We start from the raw sequence: 24,188 nt of genomic DNA on the forward strand, positions 1-24,188 counted from the left end.
TTCCATGTGTCGGCAGGTGATTCTGTTTGTTTGTTATTTCCAGGATTTGGTCTCTCAGGCTCCTCGTACGTCTTCCTGTTCAGACTGTAAATAAAGATGGACGACATGACAGACTCCTCCATAGTGAAGCCAAATCATCTTGATCGCCCCCTGGTGGCCGGTTGCAGTATAAGACATAACCCTGTCGCCTCCATGTTGGCAGATGGCACATGGACCAAACTAAAAAAAGAAAGTAAAGACTGAATATATGTTTCTCAAAGATGGTTTCTGTCATGTCAGGTTGTTCTTATCTGTTTGGTTTTAATCAGTTTTTTAATCAACGAACTCGTGATTGGTCGAGGGCTTGTATGAGACTTCGACATCTCAGCTCCACGCCACGATCACATCGGCACAGACTTTGACTCCAAATGTGGTTTTCACCACAAGATGGCAGCATTTCTATCCAAGATATTTTGGCTTCATTTCTGGACAGTGGGAGGAAGTGGTTCCTTCTCGTCCAACTCTATATAAACCATCATCATCAGTCACTGGTTGTCCTGATATACAGGGAATGATTTTGACAATTATACATGTTGTAATATACGATAATATTTATCCTACATGAGTCAATAATCACACACCAGGTTGTGGAGTGACAAAGTGTTTATTTATATCATCTTCCCCTTCCCCCTCACACACGCACACACACACACACACGCACACACACACACACACACACTCATGCACATACACACACCGTTAGTTACAGTTAGTGCTCAGTGTTGAGTTAGGATAATAATAATATATTAAGCAATAATTGTCTTCAAATATAGAGCGAAACACTTTGTACAAAATACCCTGCATTTTACTGTGAGTTTAATCTAAACATGAGGATCGTTGTGACACATCGACACCAGAGGGCGCCACCACTCTGTTCTCACACCAAACTGGAATCAGACTGATGATCTGAGGTGTTCGTAGTTTCTGGAGCTTTCAGACACACTTCATGGTTTTCTTCAGCAGATGAGAGGTTCACCAACGTCTCATAAGCTTTAACCTCAGAGAACAGAACAAATGTGTGTATGATGCTCACAGTTTCTGATTCACTGCTCTAGAGCTGATCGACACTTTGAACGTTTGAAGAAGTTTATTCATTTTTTGAGATCATCATGAATTCTCATCTTCACATCACTCGCTCAATTTTCCTCCGTTTTAATTTGCCAGAGTCTTAAATTTCAAATGTCTCATTTGATCTGATGATCAGTCTGAAGAGATTCAGCTCAGTGTGAGAGAAAACAGAAAAACTGAAAGACAGTGAATCAAAGACACTTTAAAACCGCATATCATATTGTTCGTATATGTACAGAATATATTTCTGAAATGCCCGGAGTTTCCTTTGGGTGTTTGTTCCTGAAGACTTTTGGTTGACAGACAGTTGAGGGAATATTTGGCTAAAAGTCTGAACAACAAACCTGCAAACAGTGACGTGAAAATTTCAAAGTGTTGATTCAGAGTCAAAACGAAATGTGAGATGATTTCAGGGAAGTCTGTCACTCAGATTAACTACATCCAGATAAACAGGCCTCTGTGCATCAACCCGTCATCGAACTCACCAACAAAAACTAACATTCAGTTACTGCTGTTCTCTTCATCAGTTAATCTAACAATCACTTTTCAAATGACTCAAGTTGTTTAATGAGTACAACAGAAAACACAGAGATTCTGTTGGTGTGGCAGAAAAGTGTGACGCGTCCTCTGAGCAGCAGACGGGCCAGGGCTAGCTGTTAGCACGCTAACTTCAGGAGAAGCAAAGAAGTGATGGAAGTTTCCAGGAAGGAAACTAAAGAGGTTTTCAAGTCAAATTAAAATCAGACGATTGAGTAGAATTTCTGTTCTATCATCAGTTTGCAGGTTGTGACTCAGACGAGGTTTGTGTATAAACAGTCTACGTATGAGTGCAAAGGCATGCAGCACCGCCACGTCCCGCAGCGACGGACTCAGTGTCACAGGGTAAAAAACAGACGGAGGTCAAAACTCTGCGTCCGTGAACAAAAGGTCACTGTTAGTGTCCGTGCACAGGGTGGAGATAAAATTGGACTTCTTCAACAGCGGTGACGGCGATCGAGCTTTGGCCTGAATCCACTCAGACACACAGCTTGCGACTGTCGCCATGACGACCAGCGTGTATTGGATAAAAAACATAAGAGTGATAAGGAATGAAGTTCATGCAGCGCTGATTTGCATTAAAGGTCCCGTGTTCAGATTATAAATAAAGATGGACGACATGACGGCTCCAAGAGGTGAAGCCAAAGCATCTTGATCGTCCCCCTGGTGGCTGGCTGCAGTATAGGTCATAAACCTCCATGTTAGCAGATGGGACATGGAGCAAACTAAAATATCAAAGTAAGAATTAAATAAATGTTTGTCGTTCTTATCACACTGATGTTCGTTCAAGTCTTCATGTTTCTGATCAGTTTGGTTTTAATTAGTATTTAATGATCAGGCCGTGATGTCATGGTTGACAACCAAGACTCAAGATTGGTCGAGTGCACGTATCGATGTGACCTCGACACCTCGGCTCCACCCCACAATCAGGACTGCACAGACGCTGACTCCAAATTACATCATCACCACAAGATGGCAGCGTTTGTATCTGAGATCATTTTGGCATCATTTCTGGATAGAGGGAGGAAGTGGAGACTTGTCATCCATCTTAATTTACAATCAAAGTTTCAGGATCAAGAGTCAGATGCATGTTGAAGATCTGTGGGACCTTCAAGTGCAGCTCGAGGGCGCCTGTGCTGCGTTCACGTTCATCAGATGAACTCAATTACAATAATCAGATTTGTGTCTTTACAGTAGATCTACTGTCAGTGTGCTTCACAGAGGAGGGAGTGAGAGGGAAGAAAAGAGAAAGAGAGGAAGGAAAACATCTGGACTCAACAGTTCACCAGTAAAGTCCTGGTTTTAACCAGCTTATGGACCAGTTAAAGGTCCCCGAGCCCAAGTTTGAGAAACAGACCTCTTCTGTCCATCTGTCCTCAGGACGTCCAGCTGTCCAGTTCCTGATGTTTTTGTATTTGTAGCCCATTAAACACAAAAGCTGTTTACATTGAAATCTTTTTGATTTGATCTCAGTGACGTCTGGGAGGAAGCAGCTCGCTCTGGGAAGTGATGATTTTCAAAATGCTGAGCAGGAAGTGAAGGAGGCTAAAGGGCAGAATGCTCCTTTAAAGGTGAATCTGATAACATATTTTTTAATCTTCCTGTTTGTTTCATCTCTTTCTTCTTCTCCTCTCTTCTTCCTCTCCTGGTCCTGGTCACATTTTTACCCTGCTGTTCGTCTATCAGGCTCTTCATTGAGTCACATGACCTCTCTTGACTTTTATCAATCACTTTTCTCTTCTTTCCTTCCTCGTCCCTCCATGCCCCACCCCTCTCATTGAATGTCTGTCATTCTGTGGATTAAACCCCGCCCCCCTCCCTCAGCTACCACATATACGTCTTCGTTGTGTCGATCTGACTCCCCCCTGCCTCCTCCCCCCTCTCTCCAGCCCTCCTCTCCTCTTCCTCCTTGTCGTCCTTGTCCTTCTCGGCCTCGCTCTCCCACAGCGTGATGAGCGGTGGGTACAGCTCGTTCAGGGAGATGGACGTAGCGTGCTGCATGTACTTCTTCAGCGAGTGGCCGCAGGACTTGTGCTGCTGCACGCGGCGTCCCATGTAGACCATCAGCAGGGCCATGATGGACAGAGCGAACATGGAGCCCATGACGGCCGCCAGCGCCACACTGCTGCGCCGCGAGGCCACGAGCTCCACAGAGAAACCTGCTTCCTTAGTGGTGATGTTTAGACAGGAGGTGTGGACAGGAGAGGAGGAGGAAGTAGGGGAGGAGCTGGGGGAAGAGGAGAGGGAGGTGGGGAACGAAGGAGAGGAGGAGACCGTGAGGCAGACATGGTACTCTGTGGCAGGAAGGAGGTGGGTCAGGTTGTACTCCTGAACGTCGACTGGGACCTGGAGACACAAAGAGTAAAGTTAGAGAAAAGTGAAGAATCTTCTTTTAGCTCCATGTTTGGTCTCCACCCCATCAGCTGATACAAGATCCAGATATTCACTCGCTGCTGAAACCTGCTCTCGAGAAGGCTGTCGAGAAATTTCTACAGCATTTGATCCTGAACTCACCACAGGCACTCTACTGTCCCACTGTCATCACAGACACATGAACACACCAGAGACACGTGTACAGAGGGTGGATGGTCTCACCTTGGCGGTGTAGCTGATCTGAGGGTTGTCGATGTGCACAGTGGCGCTGGTCCACCGAGGCAGAGGGAGGGAGGCGTCCTGCTGGTTCTGACCCAGAGACAAAGATCCTCCACTGGGATACAACCTCCACTCCAACACCACCGACTGAGCGTGAACCACCTGTAGGAAACAGGAAACAAGTAAATCTGCATCCTCAGAAATGAGTCAAACGTAGCAACAATAAACAAAACTTTATATCACAGCATCTTTCAAATCTACCACTTAATAAAAATTAAACATTAAAAGACAGAAAGTTGAACCTTGGCCAGAACCACAAGAGAAGCTGCAGACAAGTTTCCCAGCCAGGGCTGCTCTCTGCTGGGATCACCATCCTGCTGGGACCCCCTGCCAGACCACCAGCCCTCAAACCCCTGAGAGTCCACAAACACCGAGACGCTCTTTGTGTCTGCTCCTTCCGCATTCCACGCCACACAGGTGTACACACCTGAGAGAGAAGGTAAGACTGGTTAGATCTTTTAGTTAAACTCTGGAGTGGAGCTCCCCCTGCAGGCTGAACATGAACCTGACCGACCTGCGTCTGACAGCTCGGCGTGTTCGATCACTAACGCTCCGGGGTCTGTCATGCGATGCTTCTTCTTCTTCTTCATCTTATTTCCACTAAGGCCACGGCCCTCCTGTGATATGATCGGTGCAGCCACTGCCTCCGAGCTCACCTGAACAGGTAAAGAGGAGAGTTTACGTTTTCACCTGTGTGTCTGTTTGTTTATCGGGAGAATTATTTAAAAATGACAGATCCGACAGACTCGACACGTGCTGCTTATTTCAAAGGGTCAGAACCTTTCCAAACATTTTCCTACGTAGCCTTGACAGACGGTTCAGTGTTTAACACACACACACCCTCACAAATCCTCGTGACCACACCCACCTTGTCTCCAGTTGGTGTGACCCAGTAAAACTGTGGGGCGGGATCAGCGTCTGCCCAGCACTCCAGAGTGATTGGCTGGCCAGCGCTGATGTTCATGCTTGTCGGGAAGGAGTGAGAAGAGATGTGTGGCAAGCAGCTGTTGGTGCCACCCCCGCCCCACCCGACCGCCACCACATCCTGCAGCTCCCGACCAATCAAGTGAGGTGGGGACGAGCACACGGTGAGGGACGACTCCAGCAGATTGAGGTGTGATTGATTGCCGAGATGAGGCCCCCAGGAGGAGAGACAGTCGCATCGCAAGGGATTCGAGTGAAGAGACACCTCCTCCAGGGAGGGGAGGAAGGAGAGGAGGTCTCCAGAGAGGAGACTGAGCTGGTTACTGTGGAGGAGGAGAGTCCGGAGGGACGGTAGGTCACTGAGGACGAGAGGAGAAAGGGGAAGAAGACTATAATAATAGTAAAAAATGGAAATTCAGGAAAACAGAAAGGTGACGGTGTTCACCTGAAGGCCTGCGGGTCGATGTATGACAGTCGTGGGCTTTTGCACAGCTCCAGTTTGGCCATTTCTGGAAGATTCTGAAAAGCTCCTCGCTCCACCAACAGCAGCTCTTCCATGTTGTTCAGACTAAAGACAAACACCATCAACATTTACTGGAGTCAAAGGCAAGGACCGATCTCATGGTGACCGAGGCGACCTAGTGTCAATCCACCATAACATGTGGTCATTACAATCTCTCAAGAATGTAATCGGGACAATTCTACTTTTTGCAGTTGTGTTCTCAGACTGACCTGAGCTCTTCCAGGTGCTGAATGTTCTGGAAATCTCCCTGCTGGATTCGGCTGATTGGGTTCCTGTTCAGGTCCAGGAACTTCAAGTTAGGGAGCATGCTCAGAGCATCCCGGGGAACAGACCTGTCAGGAAAACAATCGTTCATGAAGATCACTCAGAACAATGAGAGAGCGTCACAAACAGAACCAAACTCAAACACACCTGAGCTTGTTGTCGTAGAAGGACAGACTCTCCAGGTAGTCAAGGCCCAGGAAGGCGGCAGAGGGGACGGAAGCCAGTCCCATCCCAGCCAGGACCAAGCTGTGGAGCTGGGACAGAGGAAGGAAATTCTTCTCCTCCAGACCCAAGATGGGGTTCTCCCCGATCATCAGGATCTCCAGAGATGGCAGGGACTCAAACCAGCGACTGTCAATGGCCACCAGCCGATTGGAGTTCAGGTGGAGCCTGCAGGAATGAGCAAAGGCAGAAAATTGATCCAGTTCAATGAGCGGCAAAGAATGAGGGTAAATAAACGACAGAGACTGAAACAAAAAGAACAGATAAACTTTTAAAGCCTTTTATTTAAAGATACAAATGAAAAGAGGAAAAACCAAAGGATACACGAGGTCCTACTGTCTTCTAGAAGGTTTGGTTCTAATGATCATTGAAGAGGTTTCTTTTAAACAGTTTTTGTGATCATCAATGGGATTCCAGCGATCCTTCAAGTAAATCTAGTGGTCACTGAGAAGGGTGTAGTTGTTGCAGATCTGTTGGTCTGATGGTCCTCTAGATGGTTTAAATGGGGTGATCTGGTTTTTCTAGTTGGTATTTTTTAGATATTGCAGTCCTAGAAGGTCCTGGTGGACAGGACTCATGGTCCATAAGGGGGTTTTGGTAAAAGTCGAGAGATGTCAAATTGGTTCTGCAGTTTATTTCAGAGGTTTCTATCGTCTCTGACTTGCTACTAAGGCTCATGTTTTTCAAAAAGAAGAAGAAGAGGAGGAGGAGGTTACCGCAGCAGGTTTGTGAGGCCGGCGAAGGCTTTGGGTCCGATGGAGGTGATGTGGTTGTGGTTGATGTAGAGCTCCTCCAGACTGGACAAGTTCCTCAGACTGAAGTCCACCAACTCTTCAATTCGATTTTCCTCCAGGTACAAAGTCACCAGTCGACCCAGAGTGCAGAGACCCATTGAGCTCACCTGGACAGAGTGAAACCACTTCTTAAGCGTGTGTGTGTACGTGTGTGCGTGTCTGTGTGTGTGTGTACGTGTGTATATTACCTGTGTGAAGTGGTTCTGTGACAGGTCGAGCTCTGTCAGGTTGGTCAGACTCTGCAGTTCAGTAGTGATGGAAGAGATGTTGTTACTCTGCAGCAGCAGCACCTGAAACACATCAACACAACATCAACACAACATCAACACAACATCAACACAACATCAACACAACAACAACACAACATCAACACAACATCAACACAACATCAACACAACAACAACACAACAACAACACAACATCAACACAACATCAACACAACATCAACACAACAACAACACAACATCAACACAACATCAACACAACAACAACACAACATCAACACAACATCAACACAACAACAACACAACATCAACACAACATCAACACAACATCAACACAACATCAACACAACAACAACACAACATCAACACAACATCAACACAACAACAACACAACATCAACACAACATCAACACAACATACAAATCATGTACAACAATATAAAACTGTATCTATATTTGACTTGGACTTGACCAAGTTAGTTTGGTATCGCATTAGGTATAGACTGTTACCTGTGTGATGTCAGAGTTGCCTGTGTGATGTCAGAGTTACCTGTGTGATGTCATTGTTACCTGTGTGATGTCAGAGTTACCTGTGTGATGTCATTGTTACCTGTGTGTCAGATGAGAGGTTGGCTGGTACTCTCCGCAGGTGAAGTTCATTACAGTCCACCGTCCTGGCCTGGTGATAAACAGACTGTGGTGTGTACCAGGGCCGTGTCTCACACACACACTGCAGAGGGCACAGCACAGCGCCACCTTCTGGACACAACACAAACCAAATCTCTATTTAAAAAAGAATGATGTTAAAACCCATCTTAACACGCCGGTTATCCCGCGTCCCGCTCTCTTTATGACATACTACTGCTCTTTACCTTGGCTGGCCCCGCCCAGTTCAGCACACAACGATGATGTCATGAGGCTGACAAGGAGCATGGAGCGGACTGCAAGTCCCATGATGCACGGGGCAGCAGGAAGCGCTGGCTAAATGATGACAACAACTTCCTCCAGATGGTCAGCACGAGATGATTCTCACCTTCAACTGGACAGAAAAAAAGATTTAAATAATAATTAAAAACTGTGTGTGTGTGTGTGCCTGTGTGTGTGTGTGTGTGTGTGTACTTTCGTTACGCATGTTTTGGGGAAATAAAACTGTTCATTCACTGGTGTCTGAACTCTCTTACCCTAAGGTTAAGGGTAAAGTTAAAGTAAGGACTGGTGAGATTTGGTTTAGGAAAGGTTCCATGTCATGTCCTCAAAAGCTGGAAGCTGTGTGTGTGTGTGTGTGTGTGCGTGTGTGTGTGTGCGTGTGTGTGTGTGTGTGTGTGTGTGTGTGTGTGTGAGTGTGTGTGAGTGTGAGTGTTCAGAAATAAACAAGGGATTTGTAGTTGGCTGAAGAGAGCGAGAGAGACAGAGAGCGACAGAGTGAGCGATCGAGCGATATATATTTCATTATATTTCTCACAGAGCTGCCTCCTCTCTCCACACACACATACATCACGTTTCCATCACTTCAGGGGACGTTAGACTGAAATGTTTTTTCCTGGAGACTTAACATGAACCTAACTTGAACCTAAACCCAACATTAAACCAAGTCCCCGACACTAAATTCATTAATGACATTATGGGGACTTTACGTCCACTGAAAGAAGCTGAGAAAAAAATAACATCCCCCACAACAAAAGCAATACAAGAAACACACACACACACACATCGAGAGACAACGGCACTGCAGTTGGAGAGAGACACATTTCTTTAGACCTAATGGAACCAGACAGTTGTTGTTGTTGTTGTTGTTGTTGTTGTTGTTGTTGTTGGGGACTTCCAGACAGACTCAGTGGGACAGGAAACGGAGACCCTTTGCCTCTGGTGCCATGGCAACCACACAGGAAGTGACACAGGAGAACAAAGTGATGGGAGCGACCTCAGCTGTTCTGTGATTGGTCCACTCACTGTGTCCCAAATAAACACTGATCAACACAGAGAACTGATTCAGCTGTGAGATATCACATTCTGGAAAGGGACTAAGTATATGTACTCGACTTCAGTACTTCTAATCTACCACACGAGCTTGGGTTGCAGGTAATTTGTAGAAAGGTTACGTGTGTTTTCATTGTTTTCTTTTGTACTGAGAGCTGGATTTTATTTGATGCTCCTGTTTGTTCCAGCAGGCGTATCAATATTTCCAAACTGAACCTGAATGCAGCATGGCGAGGCCGGGCGTTCAAACCTCTGGACCTCCTCCTTCTTGTAAAGGACAGACTGAGGGAGGGTCCGTCTCTCTGCTCCAACATCTGAACACATCTCCTCCCCCTCAGCTGCTGCTGAACAGATGGAATATTGATGAGGTGGTGTTAATAATTTAACGAGCTGTGGGCGCCTCGTTAAGTGTCTTGCTGCAGAGGATGTGATTGGAGGAGAGCCGGAGCCGCTGGTTAATTACCTCTGAGCGGTCTCACACACGTGCTTGAACTTCTATCTTGGTGAGGACGCTTAAAGACACAACGTGTTCCCTGCACCTCATCGTCACCTTAACCACAAAGAATATCGCTAATGCTACTGCTAACTCAGTCCTGAACCTGACCCTAACCTGTTCTAGTGATCAGACCAGGACCAGACGTTACACCAGAGCTAGCTGTTAGCATGCTAACTTTAGAAGAAGCAAAGACGTGATAGAAATAGAGGAAATCAAGTGATAACATTGGTGTTGCTTTCACCTCTAGAGAGTTTGTTTCTGATGGATCAGCTGCTAATGCTAACCTAAGCTAATGTCAGCTATGTAGCTAAAGGTTTGCTATTTAGTAAATCTTAGAAAATGGCACCTTCAAACGACAGTTTCTGTCTCCTGACTAATCTAACAACACCGACTGTAACATGAGTATGAATTAGCACATCATGATTCTCATGCTACGTTCAGTCACGTGGGACTGAAGGTAACGATGGCAATGTCACACGTTTACGACTTCCTGACTCTCGACTGAAGATTCTGACATCATCACTAAACACCAACGACAAAAAAACCCAAACGTCAGCTACATCTCCTCAAAGAGCGTGGGACGAGCTAACGAGCTAACTGTTCCACGACTGTGAGATTGAATAAAGTGTCAGAACCTGAGACACTCTCCTGCAGTACAACACTGACGTTGACCTTCGACCCCTTGGAAATAAAACGTGGCTTCATCATTTTATTTTTTAAATTCTGTCATAATTAGCGTGTCACACTCCCAAAACGTGTGATGAGGTCACAGGGACCTTCGATGTTTCATATTTGGGCCGGTAGTGAACGTGTGTACCACATCATGTTTGATTCCAGTTGTCATGAAACTAACTTTACGGGTGAGTGATGCTGAGTCCAGACTCCAGCCCAGCGTCTGTCCCCCCCGAGACATTTAGTCTTCACTACTCAGAGGGTGAGGGACACGCTGCGTCCATCAGGAAAGAGTTCCAACAGTTTTGAGGGAACTTCACAGCTGCAGGAGGAGGATGTGTTTCCTCGGGACAAGCTAACACTTTCCCCCAGATTACAGTGTTTATGCTAAGCTCAGCTAACCACATCCTACCAGCTGCTCCTTTAATGAGGTGAACATTATTATTCTTATGGAAGTGAATGAGTTGGTTCATCATTATTATTATTGAATTCTCTGAGACGGTGTCACAGTGTATTTTATCATCTAGAACCAAAGATCAATTATCTATAGACAAGTTTAGGTGTCACCGTGATTTAGCTCCGTGTCATTCAGAGCATCATCTTCACACACACACACACACACACACACACACACACACACACACTATGGGACAGTGTGTGTTATCATCCATGTTCAACGAGTCTCCATCATCATCATCATCATCATCATCGTCACTCGGTCCTGATGAAGAACAGACGCCCATGTTCTCACCTTGTTACCGCTCCGCTCCGAACCGAGCCGAGGCACAGCGGGTGCACCGTGCGGGCTGAGTCCGACAGAGATGAACCGGGTCCGGTTGCGGATCGGGACGCTCTCGGGCTGGTTGTGGTTCAGTTGATCCGGATCAGATCAGGACCGGGTCCTTCTCATCGCTCTCTCTCTCTCTCGCTCTCTCGTGTCCTCTGTCAGGTCCGCAGCAGCTGACTCCACAGCAGCCAATGGCATTTATAGGCCACTGGGTGAAGGACCAATCACAGCCCGGATGCTGCACAGAGGCGATGATGTGAGGGGGGGGGGGGGGGGTGACATGACGTAATGCTCCAGATTCTCCAGATGAGTCTCTTCTTCTTCTTCTCTTGTTGTTTGTCTCAGTCACTGAAGTAACTTATTACCTCGCTCCGAGTTTTACAGGTGAAAATCCTGAATTAGACATTTGACCGAGGAACTAAAGTCACGTCAGCATCAACAGGTGAAAGTTTCAGATGAACGTTGACTTGATTTTTTATTTTATTGATCTGAATGTGAAAAGTAATCGATCGGATAAATGTAATGAAGTAAAAGTACAATATATATGAGTAGAGTAGCACAACATCATGGTCAGTGATGTCACAGTGATGTCACAGTGATGTCACAGTGATGTCACAGTGATCCAGTAAACCTACATGAGTCAGTTACTGTACGAGGCCTTCACTGACTCATCTTGTTTATACTACAGACTGTAAATAATCATGGACGACACGACAGCACCCAAAAATGAAGCCAAACCAACGCGATCGCCCCCTGGTGGCTGGCTGCATTATGTTATTAGCCCCGCCTCCTCCACACTGTCAGATTGGACCAAAATTAAAAAAAAACAAACAAAGTAGACGTTAAAGAAACGTTTTTCAGAAACGGTTTCTCTCTTGGTGTAAAACAGCAGCGATCCTTTCATTTCTGGATAGAAGAAGGAAGTGAAGACGCGTTTATCTTTATTTACTTATTGTCGTATTTATTCTACTATTGTTACTGTGGCTATAGAGCTAACGTTAGCTGTTAGCTTTAAAACCATCAAACCTAACATTTGTGTAAAACAGATGAAATGCACATGGATGAACTCTGGTCTCACTGTGAGTCTGATTAAAGTGTGTGTGAAGCATCTGTAGACACACGCAGGTAACACACACACACATACACACACACACGTTGTGTTCACACAAAATAAAGTCTGAGCTGTTTCAGTTGTTGTTCAGTTAAAATGACTCAGATTATTGTTTATGTCCAGGGATTAGTTTTAGCCTTTCAAATGTTATCTACAGTACATTTATAGATAATCACTTAGAATATACATCCTGTTGACTTCCACTGAGTGTGTGTGTGTGTGTGTGTGCGTTTCCCAGTGTGAACTCCTGCTGAGTAAAGACAATCCTGCTGCCTCTGAAATCCAGCTTAGTTTGGATTAACACTGAAGTAAACATTAATTCCCGTCAGTCAGTGTGTGTGCGCATGTGTGTGAAAGGTGGTGGGGGGGGGATATATATATATATATATATATATATATATATATATAACATTTTTCATTGTCAGGATATAATGATATCTTCATTTTCCCAGGGTCCCTGAACACACCAGGTTAACAACATGACTCAAACATCAACATTGTTGTTGAACACGACCTCGATGACGTTTCCTCTGAGCCAATGATATTACAGTTCCATAACCTCTGGCTCGCCCCCTGGTGGCTGGAAGCAGGTCATGGATGCCCCCTCCTCCATGTTGGCAGATGGGACATGGACCAACCAAAAATAAATCAAAGTACATGTTAAATAAAAAAAAATCTTTCTGTAACTTTTTTTTCTTCCACATCTTTTTTTTCAAATTCACATTTTATTTTCACGAATCAAATTTAAAGGGTGAAATTAAAAAATCAGTTTGTTTCCCTCGTGTGTTCGCTTGTTTCTGAGCATCAGATTGTTTTCAGCTCGAGGATGAATCATATTGATCGGGTGCTGGGTGTGCGGTCGTCATGGTGACAGCTCATCGATGGTGATCATCACTGATGAGTCAGCTGATTGTTTCTGAAAAACAAAGTCGACTTTAACACAATCACAGCTCGTCCTCACAACACATGACTGACTAGAAACTTAGTTTTAGTCCCTGGTTACTTGGTATTTGTCTTAAGTTACTTGGTCTTAATTACTAGTTCAAAAGTTTTGGTTACTAGATACTTAGTGTTAACTACTGGTTGCGGAGTGTTCAGTTACTTGTTAATTAGTTTTAGTGACTTGTTATTTAGTTTCACAGATTTCTTTCAACGCAGCTTCAATGGTCAGTGGAGGAGGTGGCACTCATAATAAGCCCCGCCTCTCAGCTGACACGCCTGTGGTGACGTCACATCTGGTGAAAGTGAAATGATTTTCTGACCAATGGCGTCTAAATATCTGACTCACCAGGACAAAGGCGTCGTCTGTTCACCTGACACCAAACATAGAAGTTGATTTAATTCACGATAATAAAAATAAAAGGGGAGAGGAGAGTCAGTGACGAGTCAGAGTGTACACAACAAAATAGTTTTATTATTGTACTCCAATGTGTGTGTGTGTGTGTGTTTCTATTTCCCACTGCAGGATTGTGTCACTGTGACGTCCCAAGTCCAGACTTTTATTTTTTTACGCAGTTTTAAGGTTCAAGTTGGCGGGAAGACAGTGAGTGTCTATCACAGGCATAGAGAGTGTGTGTGTGTGTGTGTGTGTGTGTGTGTGTGTGTGTGTGTGTGTGTGTGTGTGTGTGTGTGTGTTCGTAGAAAACAAGAAGAATCCTCTGAAGAACATTTACACCAAAGTCCATAAAAAATATCTTTAGTTTTTCCAGTAAATAAGTCGTGGACACATTGAACTCTGTCTCAGAAAAATAAAAGCAGGCCCCGCCCCTTACATCAATAAACTCCTTGACCAATCAGAGGCCAGGAGGGGCAGGGCCACGCGGGATCTGACAGCGACGACTGGCCACGGAAACAACACATGAAGAACACTCGTCCGTACAGAATATATAGATTCAGGTTATATTTCATGTATGTGCACAAAAACATCTGAAGATAAAAACTTTACAATTAGAAGATCAAAGGCTTCCGGAGCTTTCTGTCCGACCTCATCCTGCAGCAAAGGATCATGGGACACACTCAGCACCTCTGAGTGTGTCAAGTTAGATGTTAAAACAGTAAACGACCAGATGCAGGTAGATGGTTGTTCTGAATCATCAAAACAAACAGTGACCTGAGAAAAAGGTCAAAGGTCACAGAACATACTTAGTAAAGAGAACGGCTGTGAGAACAATCCAATCAGAGATTTCTAAACTTTTCACTGACATCGATTCTTCTGCATAGCAACAGCAGCTGATCGGACAGAAAGCTCCGGACGACAACATGCCGTCGCTCACAAATATCACAAAACGCGTCACACATGAGGTGAAACAACCTTTTGTTTGCAACAACGCTGGATTAACGGACACGTGAAAATGTTGTGCCACTTTTATTTTGGAGGGTCAAACATGTTGGACTCACGGAGGCGAGAACAAACGTAACTCAAACATCGATGATCAATCACTGCGCTGATTCGTAGAAAATGTTTCTGTGATTTGCTTTAACATCAAATCAAACTTTATTGTTGCAGATAAAAGATAAAACGGTCGTTGAAACTTCCTGTTCAAGGCGGCACATCATTTTTTACAGTGAACCTCCAGCTCTAAACAAACCTAGACATTACCCAGAATGCAATGCTCCTGCTGATGAATATAAAAACATTCTTGGTGTTCTGCTGGTGAGAGAAATGTTAGCATAACGTCACAATGTCGTCTGTAAATGGCTTTTTGTTCATCATGCAGTTTAAAAACATCGACCGTTTCTTTCTTCTGCTGCAGCTCAGAATCTTTAAGGCTTCGTTCACTCTTTAAACTTTATTGACAAAATAAACTCGTCGTCTCTAATAGAAAAATAGAGTCATGCTCTAGAGAACAGTCAAACACGATGGCTTGGAGCTGCGTTTACGTCACTGCTGAGGCTGGGAAATGTCACCGTCAGGAGCTGATGTGAGGCTGAAGAGTCAATTCAACTGGCTTGGTGTGTTTTTTATATCATTGTCTTTTCTGCCAAGTGTTTAAGAGCGTTCGCACATCTGTAAGAAAACTAGCTCCACCACTGAACTCTTCTTCATGTGGCACTTTTTGAGTTCCTGCAAATCGACATCAGAACTGATCATTCGTCAAAGAAACAAAATCATGATTTCATTTCCAGCTCAGATATAAAAAATGTCTTCTTGTCTTTTGTTTACATTGAACCGAGTATTTTTCTCATTTTGATGAAAGATATATTATGTTATTCTAGGCTCCGCCCACATTGACAAAGGTTACCTTCGTCCAGACAAGGGCTTCAGCTCTCTGTCCACAGTAACACACCTGTCACATGACCATTCACGTGCACTGGTCATGTGGTGTAAACAGGAAGTAGATTGTCAACTCTGCGGTTTGTTGCTTAGTGCTCAGCGAAGGTGAAAAGTAAGAGCAGGGATTTCTTTTCGGATGACGAGGCTGAACTGTGACTGACAGGAAGTGTTAGCGCACATTGTGTTCACCGCTGATAGTCGAGTCATGTGACTGATGAGAACCAATCAGGAAGAGAACGTGGGTGTCAGATGTTTGGAAACTCAGACTCTAGCTTCACTCAGCTCCCGACAGTCCGTGTGTGTGTGTGTGTGTGTGTGTGTGTGTGTGTGTTCATGTCTTTCTATGTCTGTGAGAACAAAGTTTGGTATAAAACCATAGTTGTGAGGACATTTTGTCCACTTAATTTCCCTCCGGGGATGAATAAAGTACTCTATCATCTATCAGTTCAGGTCTCAGATCTGGGTCCTGAACTTTATCCAGGTTTAACTCCTTTAAGTCCTATGAAGCTGCTTCACTTGTTGCCGAGGTAAATCACCATGGCAACTGATGCTTAATCACTAACCGACTCCGGAGCAGGTTAAGTTGAGATAAGAGATCGAAGCCCGTCAATGACCAAACCACTGACCAATCAGATCAATTACACACTATTCATCATCATTATCTCGTCGTGATTATAAACTCCTGTTCAACATCACTTTTGTTTGTAGCTGTTACTGACTCTACCAGCAGGTGTCAGTGTTTCTTCTTATATTAAGAATTTTATTCCTGGTACATAAATATTTAATTTCACATGATAAACCTGCTCAAAGTATTAAACTATGTATAGTTCTCCTCCACTAACACTCCCAGTACATCAGTGAGTGAAGTAAAGCAGACAGTCTGTGGTACTGTGAGTACTTTGCTCCTACGGGTCCGGTTGGTTCTGTTCGGCTGCAGCAGCTGATTCATCATTCTCTTTCATAAAGATCCTCATTAGAGGAGCTCAAAGGATCTTGTGGGTCTCTGAAGACCCTCGTCCTCCTCAGAAACTCAAACATTCCACACCAGCTCCACAGGATCCTCGAAAAACGCTGATGTCATGGCTTTGATCCCTTATCTGCAACTCAACCTGGAGCAGGTTATCTGTTCAGCACGTTACCACGGTGATGTGCCCCGATGAGAAGTGAAGGAGCTTCGTAGGACTGGAAACCCCGAATTTAACCCGAAGTTAACCCGATAAGTGCAAATAGGGCTTCGCAGTACAGGGCCCAGGTCACTGAGTGTCTATATATATATTTATATATAGTGAGTGTGTGTGGGACTGTGTGTGTGTGTGTGTGTGCGAGTCAGCAGCCTTGTCATCACACACAGAAGCATAGAAACAGCGTCATCACGAGGAGCTTCAGCAACAAGAGCAGCAACAGTCAGGTCAGGTTACCGTGGCAACCGCAGAGATTAGCTAGCATCACAAAAAACAACAACGACATCAACAACAGTCTTTTCAGAGGAACCAGACTCTGTCCACAGGTTCATCACTTTGGATTTTTTGGGGAATAAAAATATTTAGAAAGAGCGAGAACGACTGTGATGTCAAAACGTCACTGCAACAACATTCATCAATCAGAGCTGCTCCTAGAAAAATCCACCTTACGTCTGGAATGAAGAATACACGTAAATCAATCAATAAACAAACTCGTTGATCAATACTTCACAGCCAGAGGAATGTGACCGTCTTCAGTCGTCATTTAAACTTTGACCCCAAACATTTATCTGCTGAAGAATCACAAGACGAAACTTCTTCAAAGTCTCTTTCACAAAATATACAATCTGAGACATTTATAGAGAAATAACTTGGCTGAGTAAAAACTGATGAGTCCATCATCATCAGCTATGATTGGTCGGTTCAACGCAACGCTGATGAGTTCAGTCCAATAACAGGCCATGCATAAGTGTGGAAAGGCGTGGCCTTAAAAAGCGGCCAATAAGAGCAAAGAAAAAAACGTCCGTAAAAGTCGTTTTTGGAGGAAAGTTTATAAAATGATGCTGAAATAACTGACCCCGTGTGAGGGTGAGTAAATCAAACGCACCTGTTCAGTCGATTGAAACAGTCCAGTTATGTTCAGGAGTCAAAACAGAGAAGACAAATAAATAACCACTTTTTCCAAAACAGAATAAAGAGTAAAAAGTTCTGACAAACATTAAAGATGAATCTGAATTCAGTGCCGAGTGACTCCAGATGTTTCCTTATGAATCAGGTCGATTCCAGATGTGAAATAATCTCCCCACATGATTAAAAAACAATATTTCTGTTTAAAACAGATCCTCCGTCAGTCAAACCCAAAAAAACCCAGACGTTGGTTAAATGTTAAACAAATTCTTTTCTCCGCATTTCCCATCGTTAACTTGATCGGTCGGACTGGAGAAAAACATTTGTGATTCTTCTCTGTTCATTTAATCAGTTAAAAACAATCTGTAAAGTTATTCTGTCAGTTAAAGCCCTCAGAAGAAGAAATATCCCTCCACCTCATCATCTGTCAGCCTCTTGTGGTGCGAGTGAAGAGAAGCGTCCCGTTTCCCGACAACCCCTCGACTCATCGTCTGAGGACGCTACAAGAAGACTGAACAACGAACGACGTGTCGTCCAGCTCAGAGACTCCAACAATCACACCCGCCGCTCTTACCAATCACATGATGAGCGTCAACTTGAGCGGAGTGCTTCAGAGTCAGTACAGATGCAGTTCTTCTCCGACCCTCCAGGGGGCCAGGGGCCTCGTGAGAGGAGTCAGGAGGAGGAGCTGTGTGAGTCGGGCAGGGAGGCTCAGGACTTCTGGGGACCAGGGGAGAGGACCACAGGTGTGGAGAGACCGTCGACACTCAGAGCTGGGATGTGGATCTGATTACTGCCATTAGTGGGAAACTAAAGACGGAGACACAGAGAAAATATTTATTAATTCTGGATTATAAAGAGCAACAGGGACTGTGTTTACTTCTGTATTATACAGGGGAGACATATCTGTTGTTTGTGATTTTCAATGAACAGATGGAGAAAAACTGAGCCAGAGACCTGCAGAGTGTGTGTGTGTGTGTGTGTGTGTGTGTGTGTGTGTGTGTGTGTGTGTGTGTGTGTGTGTGTGTGTGTGTGTGTGTGTGTGTGTGTGAGTCCCTCTCTCTGTGTGACCTGGAAGAGGTACAGGTACACACAGTGAACTGTCTGTTTGTGTGTCTGTACTTCTACTACAACCCTCCCTGACGTCATGTGACTCCTGGCCGGTACCTTGCAGGCTCGGTGTATTACCTGGAAGGAGAGTTTGGCTGGAGAGCGAGGAGCGATGGGACTGAGCGTGCTCCAGAAGTGGATGGTGGAAGGAAGAGGACTGGGAGTCAACAGGACTGGAGTCTGGACAAAGAGACGCACGAGTTATCTGGGATGCACACACACACACACACACACACACACACACACACACACACACACACACACACACACACACACACACACACACACACACACACACACACACACACACACACACACACACACACACACAAACAGACACACACAGACACACACAGCTGAGTTTACCAGTGCGTGGGAGGTGATGACGGTCGGAGTGAGCGTGTTGGTCGCTGATCCAGGAGCCAGCAAACTGTTCACAGCTGCGTTCACCTGCACAGGAAACAAACAGGAAGTGATGTCATAGAATGCGACACATGTTGTCAGTCTTGTCAATTATCAATAAGGTCAAAGGTCAATGGTTTGGTCGGCTGCACACCTTATCCAGAGAGAGGCCGGGGGGGAGGGAGGGGGAGGAGGGCAGCTCCAGCCCCCGTGGCTTCTTTGGTTTGGGAGGAGCTGTGTCCAAGGTGGAGGTCACCGGAGGGGTCACAGCTGAGGTGGACGTCCCAGGAGGGACGGACGGATCTGACAGAGAGAGAAACTTCATCATAACAGAGACTCACGTGGACAACATCACCCCCCCCACCACACACACACACACATTACCTGTTAGTGTGACCTTGACCTCCCCCTCCACTCCCCTCTGCCCTGCAGGCGTCTGACCTCCCACTCTGAGCTCCATGTAGGTCGGGGGCGGACTCTCCACGATGGTGAGGGGGGGCTCCGGGTCCTGAACCATGAAGGAGGAAACAGAAAGGAGTCATGAGTGATGACAGAGGAAGAGGAGGAGATGTGTCATCTGACAAAACAACAACCTGTTAATGAGAAAACTGAGGTTCTCACCTCCTCCCTCTGTTTCTCCTCCAGAGAGACCATCTCCAGCAGCTCCTCCTCTGACGGCAGGTTCTCCTCCTTGATGATGATGGGGGGAGGAGGAGGACGAGTGGATGCGAGGGAAGGAAGAGCAGGACTCATGGCCACCTGCTGCTGTTGATGGGGGGGAGGCGTGTTGATTATGACGAAGACGGGCGGGGCGTGAGGAGCAGAGTGGGAGTGAGGTGGGAAGCTGGCACTGTGGTTGGCGACGCCCCCGCAGTCGTCCTGCTGCGGCCCCTGGAGGCCCTGGAGGGGGATGAGAGGGGTGAGGGAGGACGAATCCCCGACACTGGTGAGATAAATCTGCGGCGGGTCGCTCAGAGGAGGAGCAGGGGGATTCTGCGAAAGGAGAAATAGAAAAATGACACCAATTCTGACCTGCAGGTGGCCCCAGAGGAGAGCTCATTAAAATCTATAGGGTTGATCCTCTGGAGAGAAGGAATGAAAACCTGACGCGTCAGGGGACATGGCCTCATACTAACCTGTGATTGGCTGGCGGCGCTGGCTGGTATCTGAGGACTGAGCGCCGGAGTCGGACAAGGAGACGGCTGAGTGACTATCACCTGAAGAGACGAGTCGACAACGCCCCCTACTGACAGAGGTTTAGCCTCTGACAACACGCAGACCTGAGGAGGACGAGGGGGCAAAGAGGAAGAGGCGGAAATTAGAGTCTTGACATTCTCAGAGCCAGGAGCTGATCTGAGACCAGCTGTGATATTACTCATTATCATTATTGTTAAATATTAGATAATCATTTTATAATACTTCCTAAATAATTACTTCCTGTAATTGTCTCTTTGTTTCCTTGATTTTCTGACAGAACCAAACATATGTCGCATCCTCTCTGATTGGTTATTACTTCTCTGACATCACCAGTCATGTGATCACGTCTCACCTCTCTGGGCGTGCGCTCCACCTTGGGCGCTGCGTCTTGTTGCAGCAGCAGCTCTGTTTTGATTGGCCGTGGGTTTGGCGAGGCCTGCAGTGATTGGATGGTGAAGGTGGAGTAGAGGCCGGACTTCATGTAGTCGTTTCTGGAGTTTTTCTGGGGGGTGCTGGGTGACGAGCGCTGCGGATCGAGACAGAAACCAATCAATCGATATGATTGTAAATATTACGACGTCTTCTTTCTGCGGAAACACACAAAACTACAAACAGGAAGTCAAAGTGCACCTGGGGCAAGCCCTTTGACGGACAGGTTGAGGCCACGCCCCCGAGACATTTTGATTGGCTGGTTGGGTCGGCATTTTCCCTCCTCTGGCTGTCCTCTCCATTACGTACCCCCTCAGGCAGGGAGGGGTCGGGCTGACTGACAAACTTGTAGACAAACTTCTGACCGCTGACTTTCTTTATGATGTTCTGAAAGACGACAACAACAAAAAAACACAACAACAAAGGGAAAACGTGAATAAATTAACTACCGAGCCAATCACGGATGTGGGATTGATTGTTCGAGTACTAGTACCTTATCGTAGTAGTATCTCAGCGCTCGGCTCAGTTTGTCGTAGTTCATGTTGTGCTTGTTCTTGCGGAGCCCCCACAGTCGTGCGACCTCTTCAGCGTCCAGCAGCTTGAACTCTCCGTCCTCACCCGTCCAGGAGATCAGGTGACGCTGCCGCTGGTCCTCCAGCAGGTGGAGCAGGAACTGCCACAGCGTGATGGACGGGTCCATGGCTGAGAGAGGGGGGGGGGGGGGCATCATCAATAACAAATCAATACTAAATTACCTCCTCATATATCTGTTCCTTGTGACCTTTGACCCCTTATAATGTTTAAAATGTGAAGAATTCTCTAAAAACTTGAGGCGTCACGTTCAAGAGTCAAAATCAGGTTTTGTGAGGCCAACGTGACGTTTGACCACCAAAATCTAATCAAGTCGTCCTCGAGTTCAACTGGACGTTTGTACCAAATCTGAAGAAATTCCTCGTTTATGTTTCTGAGAAGTTGTGTTCACAAGTCAACCTGAAAACATAACACCTCTGGCCACTAGGTGTCGCCAGCGCAGAAAAATAAAGACAGGAACATTCGCATCACTAACAATCTGATCACAAAATAATCTATTAATCAAAACTGTGATAGCGCAGAATATGGACACCTGAGGCTGATTCAAATCTTTACACATCATCGTCTCCATGTGACGAGAATGTTCAGATTCATCGAGTTACAGTGACGTCCGGTGTCTCAGTCGTGGAGATTTTTAAACTTTACAAGCCTTTGTCAAGAAAACCTTGAAGTATTTATGTCTTCAATCAGTGACAGACACATAAATAGAGTCTGATGAGGTGGGGGCCCTCGTCTGTGGTCGAGCAGTTTGAATGGACGTAGACAGAGGGAGACAAGTGGACGGACAGGAAGTGCATTGAATTGACTGAGCTCTCTGCACGAGCATGAACCAGTGACTGCCCCACTTCACGCTGACATGCAGATCAGCCTCAATACCATTGGCAGACCTCTTACATAACTAACCTATCCAACACCTTGGAAACCATCGCCATGGTGAGACCTTTCATCAACTGTAACCAAGGGAGAAGGACAGCGGGTGAGAGAGGAACAAACACAAAGACAGAGGGAGAGGTTTGTCCTGCAGGGAGTCTTTGCTGCTGCTCAAAGGCACGTCAACACACATACATTAATACACACATAACTATTGCCTTTGTTTGTGCTGTGATCTCTGTTCACGTTTACATTTGTGCAAGAGGTCGGGCTGTTCCTGCCGCCCTCTCTCCGCCACGAGCTCAATGTTTGACGGTATATTTTACTCTGTTAGGGGCAAATGGTTGTTCACTACTGTTCACGATGCATTGTGGGAAACAATGAGAGCACTAGACAGGGTATAAACAATGTCACTGCACATTCAGACAGAAAAAAGAAACCTCACTATATAATGGTTAGTAAATGACGTCATCAGCAGAAGATGACAGCGTTCCCATCAGAGATAGTTTGGCTTCATTTTTGCACAGTGGAAGGAAGTGGAGATGCTCATTCAACTTTATTTACTCTTTGATAGCGATGAGTTGATGTTCAGTCTCCGTCACTGTCTGTGGTCGATGTGTGAGATCTGGACTGAGCTCAACATCTCACCCACTTCCTCTCATGTGGATGAGTTCTCAGCCTGCAGGTCTGAACATGCTGAGGACCAATCCGCTCCAACATCCTGCACACGCACACAGATGGAGGCAGCAGAGGCCTCAGCAGCTGCCACACACATGTTGTTCCTGTAACACACACACACTCTCTCTTTCTCACACACACACACACACTAGCATGTAAACACAGCGTGAAGAGGCTCCATCTCTTACCGTTTATCAGCGGGTTTGACTCCATCTTGAGCAGGATGTTGTTCTTCTGTGTCTGCAGCCTCAGACCTTCACCATGCTGCTGTTGTTGTTGTGTTGACTGTGTGTGTGTGTGTGTCTGTGTGTGTGTGTTCGCAGCAGGCTTCAGCTGTCAGAGTCTGTGTGATCGGGGTGAAACGTGCAGCAGCTTCTCTCCGGATCTGCTGTGGTTATGTAACCGCTCACAGGAGCCGCTGCCCGGCTCCTCCATGCTAACAACACCGCTGCGCTCCACCTGACAGTTGCCTCCGCCGCAGGAAACACACCGTGACGCCTGGGACGCGGTTAACAGCCGCGTGCGGAGCTCATCGCTCGGTGCTAACGAAGCGTCAGTGACCGTTTGTGACGTGCTTGTTTCTCCGCCTCATCTCTGCACTGAGCCTGGATCCGTCCACGGCGCGGACGGGAGCTAACTAGCTGAGATGCTAACACCTCCGGGCGGCGTTCATAAAGCGCTAAATGTGAGAAAGTCGAATATTCCAGCTGATCTGTGGATCGGTGGTTTAGACGCCAACGTATCGCGAGATTTTAACAAAGTTTCTCCAAGTTGAGTCTTCGCAAGGGCTAAAGTTATTAGCCTAGCATGCTAACCAGCTAGCCTAGCCTGCTGCTCCCTCCTCTCCTCTCCTCTCCCGCTGCTGGTGCGTCAGACCCCGGGCAGCGCCGCCGCGGAGCCGAGCCTCCGGCCTCCGACACCCGGGGAGAAGAAGTTTGTAAAAGCCGCCCGGTGGTTTGTGGTGGAGGAGCGACGAGGAGCTAACTTCATCACTCAGGTGTTTTCTGTCTCTTCCTGTTTGGACTAACGCCCCCTCACTGCGTCAGGTTACCCGCCACCAACTAGGGCTCACTTCCGGGCAGGATTTTCAGAATAAAGGTCTGTTGCGCTTGAAGTTTCACCTCTTTCCGCATTTTTTCAGTGTTGGAAAGTTTCTCAGTAAAGTTACTATGTAAAGTTACTAAATACTAATAACTAACTAATAAGTACATAAATACAGTTACAGTACTAAACATTTTCTCTTTCATTCTTTAACCAGAAA

General features: G+C 46.0%; 2 protein-coding genes and 1 long non-coding RNA gene across 6 annotated transcripts; 1 reads left to right on the plus strand and 2 right to left on the minus strand.

Annotated features, from left to right (window-relative positions):
- Positions 1–616: 616 nt before the first annotated feature.
- Positions 617–11,345, minus strand: LOC109646124 (leucine-rich repeat neuronal protein 1). 2 transcript variants are annotated; one of them, XM_069527523.1, is made up of 13 exons: positions 11,143–11,345; positions 8,119–8,285; positions 7,857–8,002; positions 7,212–7,313; positions 6,946–7,130; positions 6,155–6,397; positions 5,953–6,075; positions 5,666–5,788; positions 5,165–5,579; positions 4,811–4,952; positions 4,539–4,723; positions 4,240–4,398; positions 617–3,990 (listed from the first exon to the last, which is right to left on the minus strand). In XM_069527523.1, exons 2-13 carry the CDS (start codon positions 8,198–8,200, stop codon positions 3,469–3,471), a joined length of 2,427 nt encoding a protein of 808 aa, XP_069383624.1. In that variant the 5' UTR covers positions 8,201–8,285; positions 11,143–11,345; the 3' UTR covers positions 617–3,468. The 2 variants fall into 2 exon arrangements, with proteins under 2 accessions (XP_069383624.1, XP_069383623.1); XM_069527522.1 differs by having other exon boundaries at positions 7,857–8,005.
- On the plus strand, positions 8,303–13,920 carry LOC138410619 (uncharacterized). Its single transcript, XR_011243320.1, has 2 exons — positions 8,303–9,726; positions 11,341–13,920. It is a non-coding gene; the product is annotated as an uncharacterized lncRNA (long non-coding RNA).
- Positions 13,684–24,042, minus strand: elk1 (ETS transcription factor ELK1). Of its 3 annotated transcripts, XR_011243319.1 has the most exons (12): positions 23,116–24,039; positions 21,282–21,490; positions 20,990–21,175; positions 20,712–20,885; positions 20,299–20,442; positions 19,784–20,155; positions 19,547–19,670; positions 19,317–19,465; positions 19,127–19,210; positions 18,839–18,940; positions 14,350–18,460; positions 13,684–14,314 (listed from the first exon to the last, which is right to left on the minus strand). XR_011243319.1 is itself a non-coding variant. In XM_069527525.1 (11 exons), exons 2-11 carry the CDS (start codon positions 21,486–21,488, stop codon positions 18,362–18,364), a joined length of 1,641 nt encoding a protein of 546 aa, XP_069383626.1. In that variant the 5' UTR covers positions 21,489–21,490; positions 22,814–24,042; the 3' UTR covers positions 13,684–18,361. The 3 variants fall into 3 exon arrangements, 2 of the variants coding, with proteins under 2 accessions (XP_069383626.1, XP_069383625.1); XM_069527525.1 differs by having other exon boundaries at positions 13,684–18,460; positions 22,814–24,042; XM_069527524.1 differs by having other exon boundaries at positions 13,684–18,460.
- Positions 24,043–24,188: the final 146 nt, after the last annotated feature.

The sequence above is a fragment of the Paralichthys olivaceus genome, chromosome 6 (assembly GCF_024713975.1).
Source record: "Paralichthys olivaceus isolate ysfri-2021 chromosome 6, ASM2471397v2, whole genome shotgun sequence".
Taxonomy (NCBI): domain Eukaryota; kingdom Metazoa; phylum Chordata; class Actinopteri; order Pleuronectiformes; family Paralichthyidae; genus Paralichthys; species Paralichthys olivaceus.

Bases quoted from the DNA above. Each gene is read 5' to 3' on its own strand.
- elk1 (XM_069527524.1), bottom strand. From the start codon at position 23,140: ATGGAGTCAAACCCGCTGATAAACG. The intron at 20,886-20,989 runs GTGCACTTTGAC...CTCGATCCGCAG, and splicing joins CGTCAAAGGGCTTGCCCCAG to CGCTCGTCACCCAGCACCCC. The intron at 19,466-19,546 runs GTAATGTGTGTG...TCTCTCTGTCAG, and splicing joins GGTCAAGGTCACACTAACAG to ATCCGTCCGTCCCTCCTGGG.
- LOC109646124 (XM_069527522.1), bottom strand. From the start codon at position 8,200: ATGGGACTTGCAGTCCGCTCCATGCTCCTTGTCAGCCTCATGACATCA. The intron at 7,314-7,856 runs GTAACAATGACA...GATGTGTTTCAG, and splicing joins ACCTCTCATCTGACACACAG to GTGCTGCTGCTGCAGAGTAA. The intron at 4,724-4,810 runs GTCGGTCAGGTT...CTTCTCTCTCAG, and splicing joins CGCCGAGCTGTCAGACGCAG to GTGTGTACACCTGTGTGGCG.